The 13,870-nt window shown below is 51.5% G+C and overlaps 1 protein-coding gene across 2 annotated transcripts in view; it reads left to right on the top strand.

The window, feature by feature from the left end:
* ENPP6 (ectonucleotide pyrophosphatase/phosphodiesterase 6) overlaps positions 1-13,870 on the top strand; it is a 150,593-nt gene that overhangs the window by 130,856 nt on the left and 5,867 nt on the right. For both annotated transcript variants that reach the window (XM_077761972.1, XM_077761980.1), the window contains exon 7: positions 10,526-10,649. In XM_077761972.1, the coding sequence (XP_077618098.1) occupies positions 10,526-10,649 (124 nt within the window). The remainder of the gene's footprint in view (positions 1-10,525; positions 10,650-13,870) is intronic.

The raw sequence follows: 13,870 nt of genomic DNA, 5'->3' as shown, positions 1-13,870 counted from the left end.
GGCTAGAAAATTCCTGTCTCGAGTCTGCTTTGGTCCTAAGATCTTACATACGCCGCAGTGTGGACCAGGTGGCCACAGTGGCGAGACGGAGTGGGTACAGAGGCTGGGGGGTGAGGCACACAAGTCCCTGAAACTTCAATCACAAGGGAGAGGAGGCAAGAGGAGAATGAGGGCAAACTTGGTGACCGGCTGGCGGTGGCCCGCTCACAAAGCCCAGTGACAAATCTGATGGGGCCTCGTGGCCGCCTCCCCGACCTCCCAGGACCCCTCCCCTCAGGTACCTGCTCCTCTGCAGGAAGCCGGCCAAACGTGTCCTCCGAGGGCGAGCCGCGTGGTCATCATGTGCCATGTTACGTACTGTGTTACGTCATAATATATTTTGTACGTATCACATGGTCACACACATAGGCAGATATCTGTTTGTGCAAATCGGAACTAAGTCAGTTAACCGGGCTGCCCAGTGTCCCACTGTATGCTGTAAGAAGCAGCGGAAGGAGCCACAAGAGCCTAAAGGAAGAACGTCTAATAATGGACAATTGCTTGAAAAGCTTTTTAAAAATTTAGAGTTATTTCAAAAAGGAAATTTGAGGTGATTCTTAGAACATATTTTGAACCAGAGAGGTTTTTTTTGTTCTTTAAAGAAAGAAATCAGAAGGGAGATAAATAGGATATGAAAAAATAAGATTCTGGAAAGATGAGTGTTGACCCATTAAATATAGGGACCATCACTGTTAACTCACCCAGCTTTCGTTAGTAATGATGGGTGTGATTAAAACGAATCTGACATTGACCATGCCTGGTTCACTAGAAACTTTACAATGACGACTCCTCCACGGGCTCAAGGACCTGAATAAAACCACGAAGAAAAATTTCTTCTTAAAATTTTGATCAGCAACAAAAGTTATCTTGAATGAAGTACCTCCTGGTTACTATTTCTCTTCCTCCCAATGTTTCTGTGTAGAGGATATTGTTAGTCCTGAAAGTAACTCACCACAACAGAACGTGGGACACTAAGGTGAACCCGAGCTTTCTAGCGGCCACCTCACAGATGGAGGTACACCCAGTTACATCGATGTAACTTACTACATCTGTAAGTAACATAAAAACATGACATGTTTCTCTGGCAAATCATGATTGTCCCCGAGTTCTGAAAGAAATGAGATGTCTTTCAGTGACTCCTTTCTTTTTTTAAATTTTTTAATTCACTTTTGAGAGAGGGACGGAGTGGGGGAGGGGCAGAGAAAGAGGGAGGCACAGAATGTGGAGGAGGCTCCAGGCTCTGAGCTGTCAGCACGGAGTCCAAGGCAGGGCATGAACCCACAAACTGCGAAATCATGACCTGAGCCGAAGTCAGACGCTCAACTGACTGAGCCACCCAGGTGCCCCTCAGTGACTGAATGAATACCTTCATCATTTTACTCCCTTCCTTGAATTTATGGATTTTTTTAAGACTCACAGGTAAAAATTATAATTTCTCATTCTACCTTGATAAAACATTGGGTTTTTTATCTCTCGGTTTTCTGAAAAGTCCTAAAAACTAAGGTCCATCTCTTTCTTTGTTTTCTTGGACTTTTTTCTTTCACATCTTTCTGTTCATTATACTTACTTGACGACGGAGAATTGGAAAACTCCACTCTCTGTCTTTGCTCCCGCTCCGTGCTGGGCTGTTGCACTCCCACACCGCCCTTTGCGGAATCTCTCCCCACACGGTAAATGAACGCTGGGCTTTGCTCTGTGTCCCCCACCGCGGCCCGGAGCCCACGTGATGGTGTGTCCGGGCTGGCCTGCACGTGGCCTCTGCCCTGCACGCAGTCTCTCTGAGTCCGGGTGTGGACAGCAGACGTTAGACATGATTAGAAAAGCAGCGGAGGCAGGACAAATTGATGCTGGTTGGGGCCAGTAAAACAGAACCCCGTGTCCCCACGCTTTCTGTCTCGCCACCACTCAGCAGCACAAGATCTGGCTTCCTTGGTGACACTGCCAATCCCGTATAAACACCAACTTTGTGCCACTGATGGGAGTTCTGCAGACTCCACGGCAGCTGCTCTAACGGGAAGACTTAACTGAGCTCATTTTTTTTAATGGTCACTTAGAGAGCTGTCACTGAAAAAGATAAAGATGGGGAAACAGATTTAATTTGTCACCTGGAATCGCACAATTCCCCAGCGTGGCTGTGGTTGCTGCCACAGAAAAAGCAAGCCCCCCGGCCAGCGGCCCCCTGCAGCTCGCTCCTGCCCCCGCCTCCTCCTTTCTCTGGGCAGGATGCCTGACTACAGCCAGTCCTTCCCGGCTCTCCTCCCGCAGCCCCACGCGGTCTCTTCCCAGAGGACCGAAGAAACGTGAAGAGGAGAAAAATCCAGGCCACCCACCCAGGCCAAGCCCTGGCCTCTCACACCTGCCAGCCTCCTTTCCTCAAGGGCTTCCTAACTGATGTCCCCACCCCCTCTGTCTTCCTAAAAGACCTGGTCACTGTCGCCTGGAAACCTCTTGGCTTGTGCTTGCCGGAGGTCAAAGGCCATAACCCTTCAAGAGCCACCCTACTGCCCAGGCCCCAGGTTTCACTCACCCGTGCTCTACCCCATCCCTCCTCCAGGGGGCGCCCGCATGCAACAGAGCTGGTCAGACGGGGGGGACCCACTGGGGGGTTCAGGCGCCTTCAGGAGGCGGGTCCAGTGACGCTACATGTCCTCGGCATATGGGAATGTCAGGAACAGTGCAGGAAGAGGCAGAGTGGGGAAGTACTGAGGGTAGTTTCCACCGAACACCAGTGCATCCTTCTACCTTCCGCCTCCATTCCTCCGTCCACCTGCAGCTCTGCTCGGCCATCCAGAGGCGGAGCGTTCCTGTGAAAGCTTCTGTAAGTGGAAATGGCACAAAGCGAAGAAGCAATTACCGTTAATTTATGTGGAAAAATTTATGAGTGTTCCCAGGCCTCCAATAAATGACCTCTTTTAGGCTTTTCTGACACCTTAGGTCACTTCTTGCCAACAGATGCACAAAACAAATCGAGATAGAGCCCAGATGTGCACACAGTTCAAAGCTTTGGTGGTTTCCAGGCAAGGGGCTGCTTGGGTGTGCGCTGCCTCTGTAAAGGCTCACTGCAAAACCAATGCCGAACACTGATTTTGCTTTTCGTCTTTTTGTTTTTCAAAAACAAATCCTCCTCGGATTTCTTTCAGTCAGCAAAAGCGGGTGCTAATGGGGCTCTTTTTGTAAAAGTCAAGTGACGTAACTCGAACTTACAGAAAGCGGGGGATACCTGTACCTAAAAGATTAGCCTGTACTTAGCGGGCCCTGATAGCACTGGGCAGAGCCCCTGGGGTGCCCTCTCTGCTTTGACTCCCCCCTGTCCACTGGCCCAGCTCAGACACCGGCTCTCCCGTCAAACACCCAGGTCTCCCCTAACTTCTCCACCCAGGAATTTTTATAAAAGCCAGACTCTCTCCCCTGCCTGCCACATTTGTTCATCTGCCTTTGGACTCTTTCTGGAATGTAACCTCCTTGCAGGCAGGCCTGTGGCGTCCCTACCTTCCTTTTCCTCTGGGGAACCCAGTACATAGCAGAGGCTCAGTACATGTTTGTGGAACGTGAATTGATAATGAATTACTAAATATGAAGACCACTGATTCTGGGTTACTTATCAACAAGCTGTTCACTTCGTAGGTTTGTCCATCAGTGACCAAGCAAGCAGGGAGGAAGGCTGAGTCAGGAAAGCCTTTCCTTTTGTCTCATTATTAGTTGCTGGTGGAGAGTTTTCAACAGGGAAGCGTGTTCCTTCAAACCAGTGATGGCTGTTCTCCTAGCTTCAGGTAGCCNGTCGGTGCTAAGTCCTGTGGCCCATCCTGGATGGTGTCCACCACGGTGCTCAGAGGGGTGGGGCCGCAGCCTGGTGAGGGTTTGTAAAACATGCCACTTCAGTGTTGCTCTTTTGGTCTCCTGTCTGGGTGGAGAGAAATAGTCCAGGCCCGAGCGTCTAAGGGAGGCCAAGATTTGTCTCCAGAGGAAAGATTTATTTTGAAAACTGGCAAGGGATATGAGATGCCAGGCTCAATTCTAAGGCCTGTGGTTGAATGGCAGTTAGGCATGGACCCAAATATGTGGGGAAATCAAGACAATCTGGAAAACGTGGCTTCTGAGCTTTAGTGGCAGCTAAGAGTAGTGTGGTCCAGGCCCCACTAATTGAGCTTCAGGAAGTCGGCTGTCGAGTGCTGGGAGCTGCTTATTTTCTGGCAGTGATTAGGGTCGTCGGGGGGCACACGCACACCCTCTTCGCCCTTGGCACACTTCCGCAAACACAATCCTGGGGGAAGAAGAAGAAAGGAGCCCTTTCCACTCCGCGCTCCCCTCCCCTTCACAGTCGTCCAGGGAATTCCACCTCTCTCGATCCCTGCTGGTTTTGCCCTCTGACATTTTCTGTTCGAAGCATTAGGCTGTGTGTGGCAACAGGCCTTTCCAGGCTCAGAGCAGGGCCTGCGGCCTGAGCCATTACATTCTGTTCTGGGAAGAGGCAGCCTCCTAAGATGCAGGGAGAGAAACTGTCGAGAGACATCTCTCTGCAGTGAAGTGTTCCTGACCCCCCACACCCACGGGGCTCCAAGGAGTCACGCCCACAGGAAGCCTCTTGATAGCCATGGGGAAAACCCAAGAAATGGTCCGGAGTAGAAGCCGTCGCTCGGACTTCACCCTAGCAGCGAGCCCGCCGGAGCCAGCCAGCCTGCTGTCACTGCCACAACAGTTTTAACTGAAGCCGCCCCTGACTGGACGTCACTGGGTGCCTCTTTCAGCCTGAGATGATGTCAGAAGTTTCTTGTCTTTTCCAGCACATGGGAGGTTCCTCTTATCACTGTGTATAACAGAGGGCCTGAGACCCAGACCCAGACCTCAGCATGGGAATCCAGTATAAACAAGAAGTGTCCTTAGAAAAGAACAGGTGACTCAACAGCACCAGACAGGTGCCCGGAGAATGGTGTCCGAGGGTTTCCATGGCTGATGATGCGTCCCAACCACCTGGGGGAAGATTACTCAACAGAGCTATTGCCTGCCTCACCCTGGCCTACTGAATGCAAAACCCCCCAACGTAGGGACCTGCAGAAGCGCGGGGCAGTCTCTGCAGAGCCAGGCTTGGGAGCCAGCAGGGTCGACAGCGGGTGCTCCCAAGTTTGAAGGTAGGAGTGTCCCCGGTGGCCTCCAGTGGGGGAAGGCTGGACAGGAAGTCATGTAGGACAGGAGGAACCAGACGAGACCCTCCATGCTCCCCTGGCCTGCGGAGAAATCTGCGCCCTCAGCCTCCCCACACCAAGTCATTTCGGGGTGCACGGCGAGAGCGGGGACCTGGCTCTTGTCCCAGCAAGCTGGCAGCCCTGCCTCCTCAGGAGTATTTCTCTCTGTGGTTTAGCAACCATTTTCTGATCTGCGCCAAGGGGAAGTCAGAAGGAAGAGGCGAGAGGGATACGCGCTAACGTGTTCCAAAAATGCAACAACAAAACACAAAATGCCTTGAGATTTTGCCAAAGCAAGTACCCTGGCCGCGTGCAGACAGAAGTAGTGAGTGAGAACGGATCGTCCAAGGCGCACCTTGCTCTTCCATGCCGCCTCCTACCTTCCCCTCGCTCCCACCCCCACCCCCGTTTCCCACTGTGCTGCCTGCACCTCCCAGCTTAGCGCCACGAAGGACCGAACTCGCCGTGAAATGACAGATTCAGAGATGGCTTGGGGCATGTGCTGAACAAGTTTCATTAGCTGGTTTGCTGATTTGGGAATAAACAGTGCACATTACTTTTTGTTTGTTCTTTTTTAATTCTAAGGGTGATGGAGACAAAGATCTAGTCTAGAGACTATCACCCTTATCTCACAAAAACTCTCCTGGCTTCCCGGATTCACGCAAGCTGATGACAGGCGTTTTCATGATGAGCCGGCAGTGGAGCGCAGGCGCCCCAATAAAGGAACGCAAGTCTGCAAACGTACTAACCGTTTCTCGCAGCGTTTCCCCGTGTGGGGCTCTTCCTGGTTCCTTCCTGTTAGAAATTAACTAGTTTAGCGGCTCATCAGAGAGGGTCCCCTCCCTGCTCCCTACCAGTGTATCGAGGAGGGGTCCTCGAGGAGGGGTCCTGTGAAGCTCTGTAACGTGCTGCACAAATCACACGTGGTGAGGATTTTATTTCAGTTTCCAAGACCGTGTTCACTGTAGGATGACTGGCATGTAGCGGTTTGCCTAGGACTGGCCGGGTTTAGAACTGAAAGTCTTGGGGCGCCTGGGGGGCTCAGTCAGTTAAGCATCGGACGCTTGGTTTCGGCTCAGGTCATGAGCTCACAGTTTGTGGGATGCAGCCCCCTGTCTGGCTCTGTACTGACAGTGCAGAGCCTACTTGGGATTCTCTCTCCCTCTTTCTCTGCCCCTTCCCTGCTTATGCGCTCTCTCTCTAAGTACATAAACTTACTTAAAAAAAAAATGAAAATGGAAGTCTTGCATCCCTGGCAGCCCTGGTCCTGGGCAGACTGCACGGCCGCTCACCCTGTGACTGGCACAACCTTTGAGGGTCCTCTCCCCGCCTCACTCCTGCCAACGTTCTGTCTCCCGCGGCCGCTTCCCTCTCCCACTCCTCCATCCGAGGCTGGCCCCGCTCGGCTCCCAGAGCTCCCTCGGGCACCCCGGGGCCCGCACTCGGCCAGAGCCACCCGCGTGGCCATCACAGAGGCTCCCCCCCAACACGCACCCACACCCCCCGCCCCACCTGGGCACCCCCGGGGCGGATCCTGCCTCACCGCCTGTCCCGGTTGTGCGGGAATCAGTACACAGAAGCTGCAGCCCCCTCCTCTCCTGCTGAAGATCAGCTCCTGCAGGTGAAGGGAGGATTCTCCCCCAAAAGCCTAGCAGGGCGCCTGACACCGATTCAACACGCAACTGCTGAATTTGCACAATGAAATGACAGCCTCCTAAGTCACTGCCCTCTCCCACGTGCATGGGGACAGGGACGTGCCCACCCCTGGCCTGTGGCTCCCCCCGCCAGCTGTACCCTTCTGGCCTTCACAGAGTGGATTCCCTCCCTCACCTGTTTATGAGGGGGAACTACCGCTTCCTGGCAGGTGCCTTATTTGGGCCCTCCCGCCACACGCTGCAGCCCTGGGACTCAGCTGCCCCCCCACCCAGCTCCCTTAGAGACCCAAACTTAGGAGTGCCACCCTCCTTCCACACGGACGCGCGCCCCCCCCCGCCCCGCTCTTCTCCCCCTGGCTCAGCTCTGACCAGATCTGAGGGTCTGGGCACCTCCCAGGACGTCACTGGGTGGTCTGTGCGGCAGTCCCTGGCCTGGTGGAGTTGGGGAGGTCAGCCGTCCTCACCCAGGTGCTTGAGGACCTGCGGCCTGGGGGTTTCCACTCAGGAGGCAGAGAGGCCTGTGACACGCATTCGTCAGTGGGACCTCCCACGTATGCATCTAGGTGACAAAGTGGAGTACAGAACAGAGACGGGGAAAGCCGTCGGGAAAGGAAAGGGAGAAAACCATCCACACGCCAGTTTGAGACCAAGGCTGTGCACACAACGCAATCCATTCGGTCACTTAGGGGAGATGGTTAGCTTCTCACATAAGCCGCCAGTTCGTTCTTACTCTTTAAAATCAGTAAGAAGAGTTGTTTCACTGGACAACTTTGTCACTTTTAATGAAAAAGAACGCACTCACCTGTGATCAGACAGAGCCCCAGTGACCTTCAGGCCAAGGCTTCCACGGCTCTGTTTATGTTTGTGGACTGTGGACTGGAATTCTTAAATCAGGCAGTCGGTCTTCATCTCCCTTTCATCGGTCCCCTGGTCATAGGGCGCGCATGTCCCGTGGGGGTCATCGGCTGTGAAGTATCTAGTAACAAAATGTTCTCCCCGGTGCCGCGGGAGCCCCTGCCTGGTAGTCTGACCGGGACGGGGCCGCACTGGGCTGTGCCACGCTCATGGCCGTGGACAGCTCAAGGACAAAACCCGCACAAGTTAGAAATGCGGTAAGTTGATGAAAACATTCCCATGGAAAAATACAAGCTACAGCTGGAGAAGGAGGGATGGGGGTGATGGAAATTCAGGAAACGGAGAGTCAGTGATGGAGTGTGATTTGGAAAGCGGTAATGCCAGGGAGCGATTTATGGGGTGAGACTAGATGGGTGTGCAATGTGATATGACAGCTAAATAGGCAGAGGGGACCTTGGGGCTCACAACCATCGCTGCCCGGCCGCAGAGGACCAGCGCGCCTCGCCCCGCCGCCAGCGGCATCTGGCGACCATCCCGCAGCCACTTACTGAGCATCTATTGTGTCAGGCACGTAGCGCGGTCATGTTCGCCTCCCAAAAACCCTGTGAGGCAGGTATTCTCACATCCTGCAGGGAAACTGAAGCTGAGAGGGGTAGCTTGCCTAGGATCATGGAGCCAGAATGCTGGCAAACTGGAATCCCATTTTAAAACCTTTTTTCTATACTTTATAACTGGCCCCTACCCAGTGAAGAGACAAGGGACAGGGGACACCTCCCTGTCAGTGCCAGCAGGGGCACCGCCATGGCCTCTGGCTGTGGGGTGATGGCGGGTGTGCAAGGACCGGGAGACAGATGACCTGGGTTCTGATCCCAGCCCTGCCTCTCAATAGCTGTGTGACTTTAACAGTGTCCCTTACCCTCTCTGTGCCTTAGTTCTTCAGCCCTACAGTAGGGAAAAAGACATCATCCACACTGGGATGGGGTGACGATGACGTGAATGTCAGCATAACCTCCTGACTGACTAAATAGATGGTAGTATTACATGTATGTCTTTAAGTTTTTAATGTATTTATTTTTGAGAGTGAGAGGAGCTGGGGAGGGGTAGAGAGAGAGAGGGAGGGAGACAAAGAATCCAAAGCAGGCTCCAGGCTCTGAGCAGTCAGCACAGAGCCCAATGTGGGGCTTGAACCCACAAACTGTGAGATCATGGCCTGAGCCGAAGTCAAACACTCAACCCACTGAGCCACCCGGGCGCCCCAAGATGGTACTCTTACAAGTCTTATGCACCAACCTGTAGGTTGCTGGTACTGTTGCATCCATGCATCTTTTATGACCAGTCGGTCTAGTTCCTGCATTTGAAATGTCTGTGATACCGAAGCCTGCCTGGAATATCAGGAAAGAATGGTTAGTCTGCAGTGAAGGGCAGGGTTCTGTCCAGCTGGCCACAGCCTCTCAGGATCCACAGAACCTTCTTTAAGCCGTCTGTCTCACAAGAAAGCATCCGTGGTCTAAGAAAACTTGAGCTCTGAAGGGAAGAAGGGTGGCAGAGAAGTGATGGTTCTGGAATCCCAAATGAAGACCGTTGAAGGAAACAAAGACGCAGTAGGCCTGGCTAAGAGGAAGAGGAGTGCCATCTTCAAATGTCTGAGGGGAGGGGACAAATTTATCCCAGTTGCTCCCAAGGGTGGAGCTAGGAAAACAAGAGGATGGGGATGGTTGGGGGGTGGGGGCTGTGGAAAGGCCTCTGGGTTTTGTCAGCTTTGCTAGAAAAATGAGGTGATTAGATTAGACTCTGTATTTCCCAGCAATTCTCTGACAGCAGTTGGGTGTCCTGCAATTCAGCTCAGTCCTGACACCGACCACCTGGAGTTGGAGCATCCCCTGCACCAGGGGGCTCAGTCCCACTGGGCCACCCCCGCTTCACACGCCAGTCACAAGTCCTGGGTCCCCAGGCCACCTGCACTTACATGTGACTTGGCTACAGAGTGGTGGGTTCTCACAACCCTTTTCAGGTTTGATAATTGACTGGAATGAATCACGGAGCTCAGAAATGTGCTCTGTTTGTGATTAGTTTCATTACGGTGGATACAACCCAAGAACAGCCAATTGGAAGAGATGCATAGAGCCAAGTCTGGGGGGTGAGGGGCACAGAGCATCTATGCGCTCTTTGGGGTCACCATCCTCCTGGCACATTAACTTGTTCAATTATCCAGAAGCTCCCTGCACCACGGCACTCAGGGTTTTATACTGGTTCACGGCACAGGCTGAAGTTTTAAGCCCCCATCACGTGGCTGGGGTCCTACAGTGACCTGAAGCCACCCAGCCCCTCCCCTCCCCCCACAGTGAGTCATCCCATTTGGGTATGGGAGAGAGGGGCTTACTCTGAATAACAAAACACACTCCTATCACTCTAGACATGCCCAAGGTTTTAGGAGCTCTGGGCCAGCAACCTGGGACCACAGCCAAATCTACCTTTTACGATACCATAGATACAGTTTAACGTCCCTTCCGTCTCTAACATGATATATTTAGTGGCTCTAAAACTGCTTACAAGGTATACAGTTCAGCTCCATGTAAGAAGATACTTTTATAACGAGAGCTCCCTGGCAATTTAACGGGGTGCCTCCAGAGGTCCGAGCTACCTGGAGTAGGAAGCGAGCCAGCCAAGGCCGGATGACCCCGGTGGAGAACGGGGAGGAGGAAATCCCCACGCTGGGTGGCAGGCTGGGCCAGATGCTCACACACTGCGGTGGTTGGGACACAGTGTAATGTAACTAACTGCCTTGCTTGGTTCCAGAATCGAGAGACGCTTCCATTTTGGATGAACAGCACTGGCAAGAGAGAAGGCTGGCAGCACGGGTGGCATGGCTATGACAATGAGCTCATGGACATGAGGGGCATCTTCCTGGCCTTTGGACCCGGTAGGCAAGACCTGACCAAATTGTTTTAGTCCTCCGTTCCCAGGAAGTGTCCCCAGTAGGGGCTAACAGCACTAGTAAAGGCTGAAGCGGTTTCTTTATGGACCCTCTTTATGAGCAGGGCTGAGCAAACCCAGCTGGTCTCCATGAAACATCTTTTGCTGGCTTGCTTTCAAATGCCTCTTAGGTTTGGCAAACGTGGCCAAATACTTTTCCTTGTAAATTTTAAGTCTTGACTGCAGTGAAGAAAATGTATTCCACATGTTTGTGATTCATTTTCTACTTAATTCATCAAAACGTTATTTCACAGCTATCTGATGTCCAGGAAGGCTTATCAGACACCAGGCTGCTGACAGCTGTGAGTCTCAGAGTTGACGCGATCACTTCAGGGGTCTGAGTCTCCCAGGGCTCCTCCCTATCTAGAGCACCCACCCCTGCGGGGGTCATTCGGTTTAGGGCCCAGCCAGAAGCTGGGATGTGCTCAAGGCCAGGCTAGGAAATGACCTGGAGACTGCCTTTGAGGAATGAGCCAGAATGACTAGGAATGAGCCAGAATGATGGACAGAATCCGCCACAGGATGCACGTTCACATCTTCCTTGACCAGATAAATCCCTAGGGCTGGGAGAGAAGGGAGATGGAAAGGGTCTATTTGGTCATTTGCTTTAATGGACAGAGGACTGTGAATTCACATTTGAGAAAAGTTTATCACAGACTCTGGAGATCACACTATGACCCAAACATCCCCTTCTTTCTTTAAAAAACAAAACAAAACAACGGAGGGTGGATGGGTGGCGGGAAGCATTCTACAGCCATCAACCGTCACTTCACTGGCTTATCAGCTGGTCTTTCTTACTACTGTCCACTCTCCTTAGTAAATATAATAAACCTACCCTGGTATCCATATTCCAAATGCTGTTTCTAGAACTAGACCAGAATGTTTCAGCCCATGAAAGTCCACCCTTCCCTTTCAAATTATAGGTTAGAGGTCATGCCCAGAAGGTCTGCTCTTCTTGATGCAGCAAGACAAAGATGTATGTCGACCCATCTCATCTCATCTGCCTTGGGTCGCTCTACTTACCACAAAAGAGCTGCCGAGAATGATGAGATGTCACTGTCTGCATCTGCCACAGGATGCACGTTCACAGAGTGCCGCCTGGGCTCCTGACATTGGCCTGAGAGAGTTCAGAGGATGTCCAAGGAGGTTGCCATCAACCAGTGGTAGTTACCGGCTGTTCCGGTCAGCCAAGCCTTGGGTCAGATAGACTCTCCTATACTAAATTCAACATTAATTCTCTAAAAAGCTCAAAACATAATGAATGAGGGATGAAGCCTTAAGGACTTGGTTGAGGTCAACTGTTGGATTAGGTTGGAGACGTTCCAGGGCCGTGGGCTTTATATGGGAGAACGTTAAACATCAGGGCTTTCAATCAAAGGTGTCTCCTCCTCCTCCTTCCCTAAAAGACAGAAATAACATCATGAAAGCAAACACGGTTGTCAGTTGAAGGAGTGTTTATAAGCAAGGGTCTCAGGCATATATTAAAGCAGAAGCAAATCTAGCCTCAAACCAAAATTTTAAAAGAAAGTACTCAAAGCTGCATTAGCTTGAAGCTAAATTCAGTGGGGGAGAGTTTGTCCATCAACAAGGCCTCCATCATATGCTCCTTAAAACTAAAAGCCTAAGTCTTTTATAGACAGATAGATGACCCCTGATGAAAATGGACTGGGCCAATTGCAAAAATGTTTCCAGGCAGATATAGCCTTGAGAGCCTCCCGCAAACCATCACGTTTCTGGCTCCAGTTCTCATAAAAGATTGAACAGCTTTACACACTGTTTATACACAGAAGAAAATTTAAGAGTGAGGCCTTTAATAGCTATCTAGCTGCACTCTGAGATAGAGGTACGTCCCTCCTGATTAATTATATGCACTTCTCGCTTAGGGAGGAAGCTGGGCATCATTGCAGCTGCCCAGATTCAGCTTTAGAAGTCATTAAGTCTGGTCCGGCCAAAAGAAAAGGAAAGAATTGTGGAAGATAGTCTCTCTCTGGTTAATCCCAGTTTCTAATTCGAACAACCTAATCTTGCCCTGGAGAAGTCCACATTTCAAGATAAGACGGCAGGAGTGTGATTTGGTGAGCTGCCTGCAAGCTAGCAAGCCTCAGCCGGAGAGCAGCCCGGTGTGGCCAGGCATGGCCTGGACCTGTAGAACCTCCTCTCTTCAGGAGAAACACTTTCAATATCCACAAAACTTAAGTTCTTGGGAATCCCTTGGATTCCCAGTCTAGGTTCAGAATGCCATCTTGAGTTAGCAGAGCTTGGCCAGGCCCTCCGCAGCTGGATCTGGTATTGTTTTGCTGTTTAGGAATTTTCTAGAAGCTCTCATGCTAGCCTAGATCATCTCTTCATTGGGCCCAGAGTCCCAGCACTGCAGATTAGGAAGCCATGAACCAGACGGAATAGAAACGAAAACCCAATGCTCCTTCCTGTTTATGTGCTTAGGTTTTAATTTTGTGCTTTTGATGTAAAAAGGTAATCTTTTCTCTCATGTTTTTGTCGGTAGAGTTTGATCTCAATTTTTCCTGCCATGTGTTAAAGATACGGATGTTTGGAAAGGGAAGGCTGGGGAAGGATATGTTGGGTTGACTGTTGTCTGCCATCCACACATGTGAAAAGGACACGGGTACCACGTGGTGGGGCAGTGTGGCCATCACATCAGGCCCCTGGGAAGGGGGCTTGTTTCCACATTGCTGGGCCGGCCTTTCCACCGCCTTCTCATACTTCAGCCGATTCTTCTCTGGCAAAGGCTAGCCACGGTCCTCACCTACCTGTAATTGCCTGGATACTGGGAAGGGCGGGAAATCTGGGGCAGTCTGATCCTGACCTCCAGGGAGGTTCTGGACTTTAACGAGTTTTTACCATGAGGTGATGCTACCTCATCCCTTATCCTTCCTGCCCCAAAAGTAAAGTGAACTATCCAAGTAACGTATAGGGTGCATCTTTTCAATCCATGGCTTGCCCTTGCTGGGTGTCTATTCTGTGTTTATTAATAGCAATGAGTACCATTTAGTGAGCATGTAGAGCGTACCTGAAACTACGGTTTACGTACGTACCATTTCCACGTCCATTTCCTGAGGTTATCCCGCTAGTAAGTGGCTGTGGATTGATTGTAGAGCCTCTTAACCTCTTACACTGAAGTCAGCATTAGTTCTCCAGAGTGAGCAAAAC

The sequence above is a fragment of the Crocuta crocuta genome, unplaced genomic scaffold, assembly GCF_008692635.1.
Source record: "Crocuta crocuta isolate KB4526 unplaced genomic scaffold, BGI_CrCroc_1.0 scaffold90, whole genome shotgun sequence".
NCBI lineage: Eukaryota > Metazoa > Chordata > Mammalia > Carnivora > Hyaenidae > Crocuta > Crocuta crocuta.
This window is presented reverse-complemented; position numbering and strand designations above follow the sequence as displayed.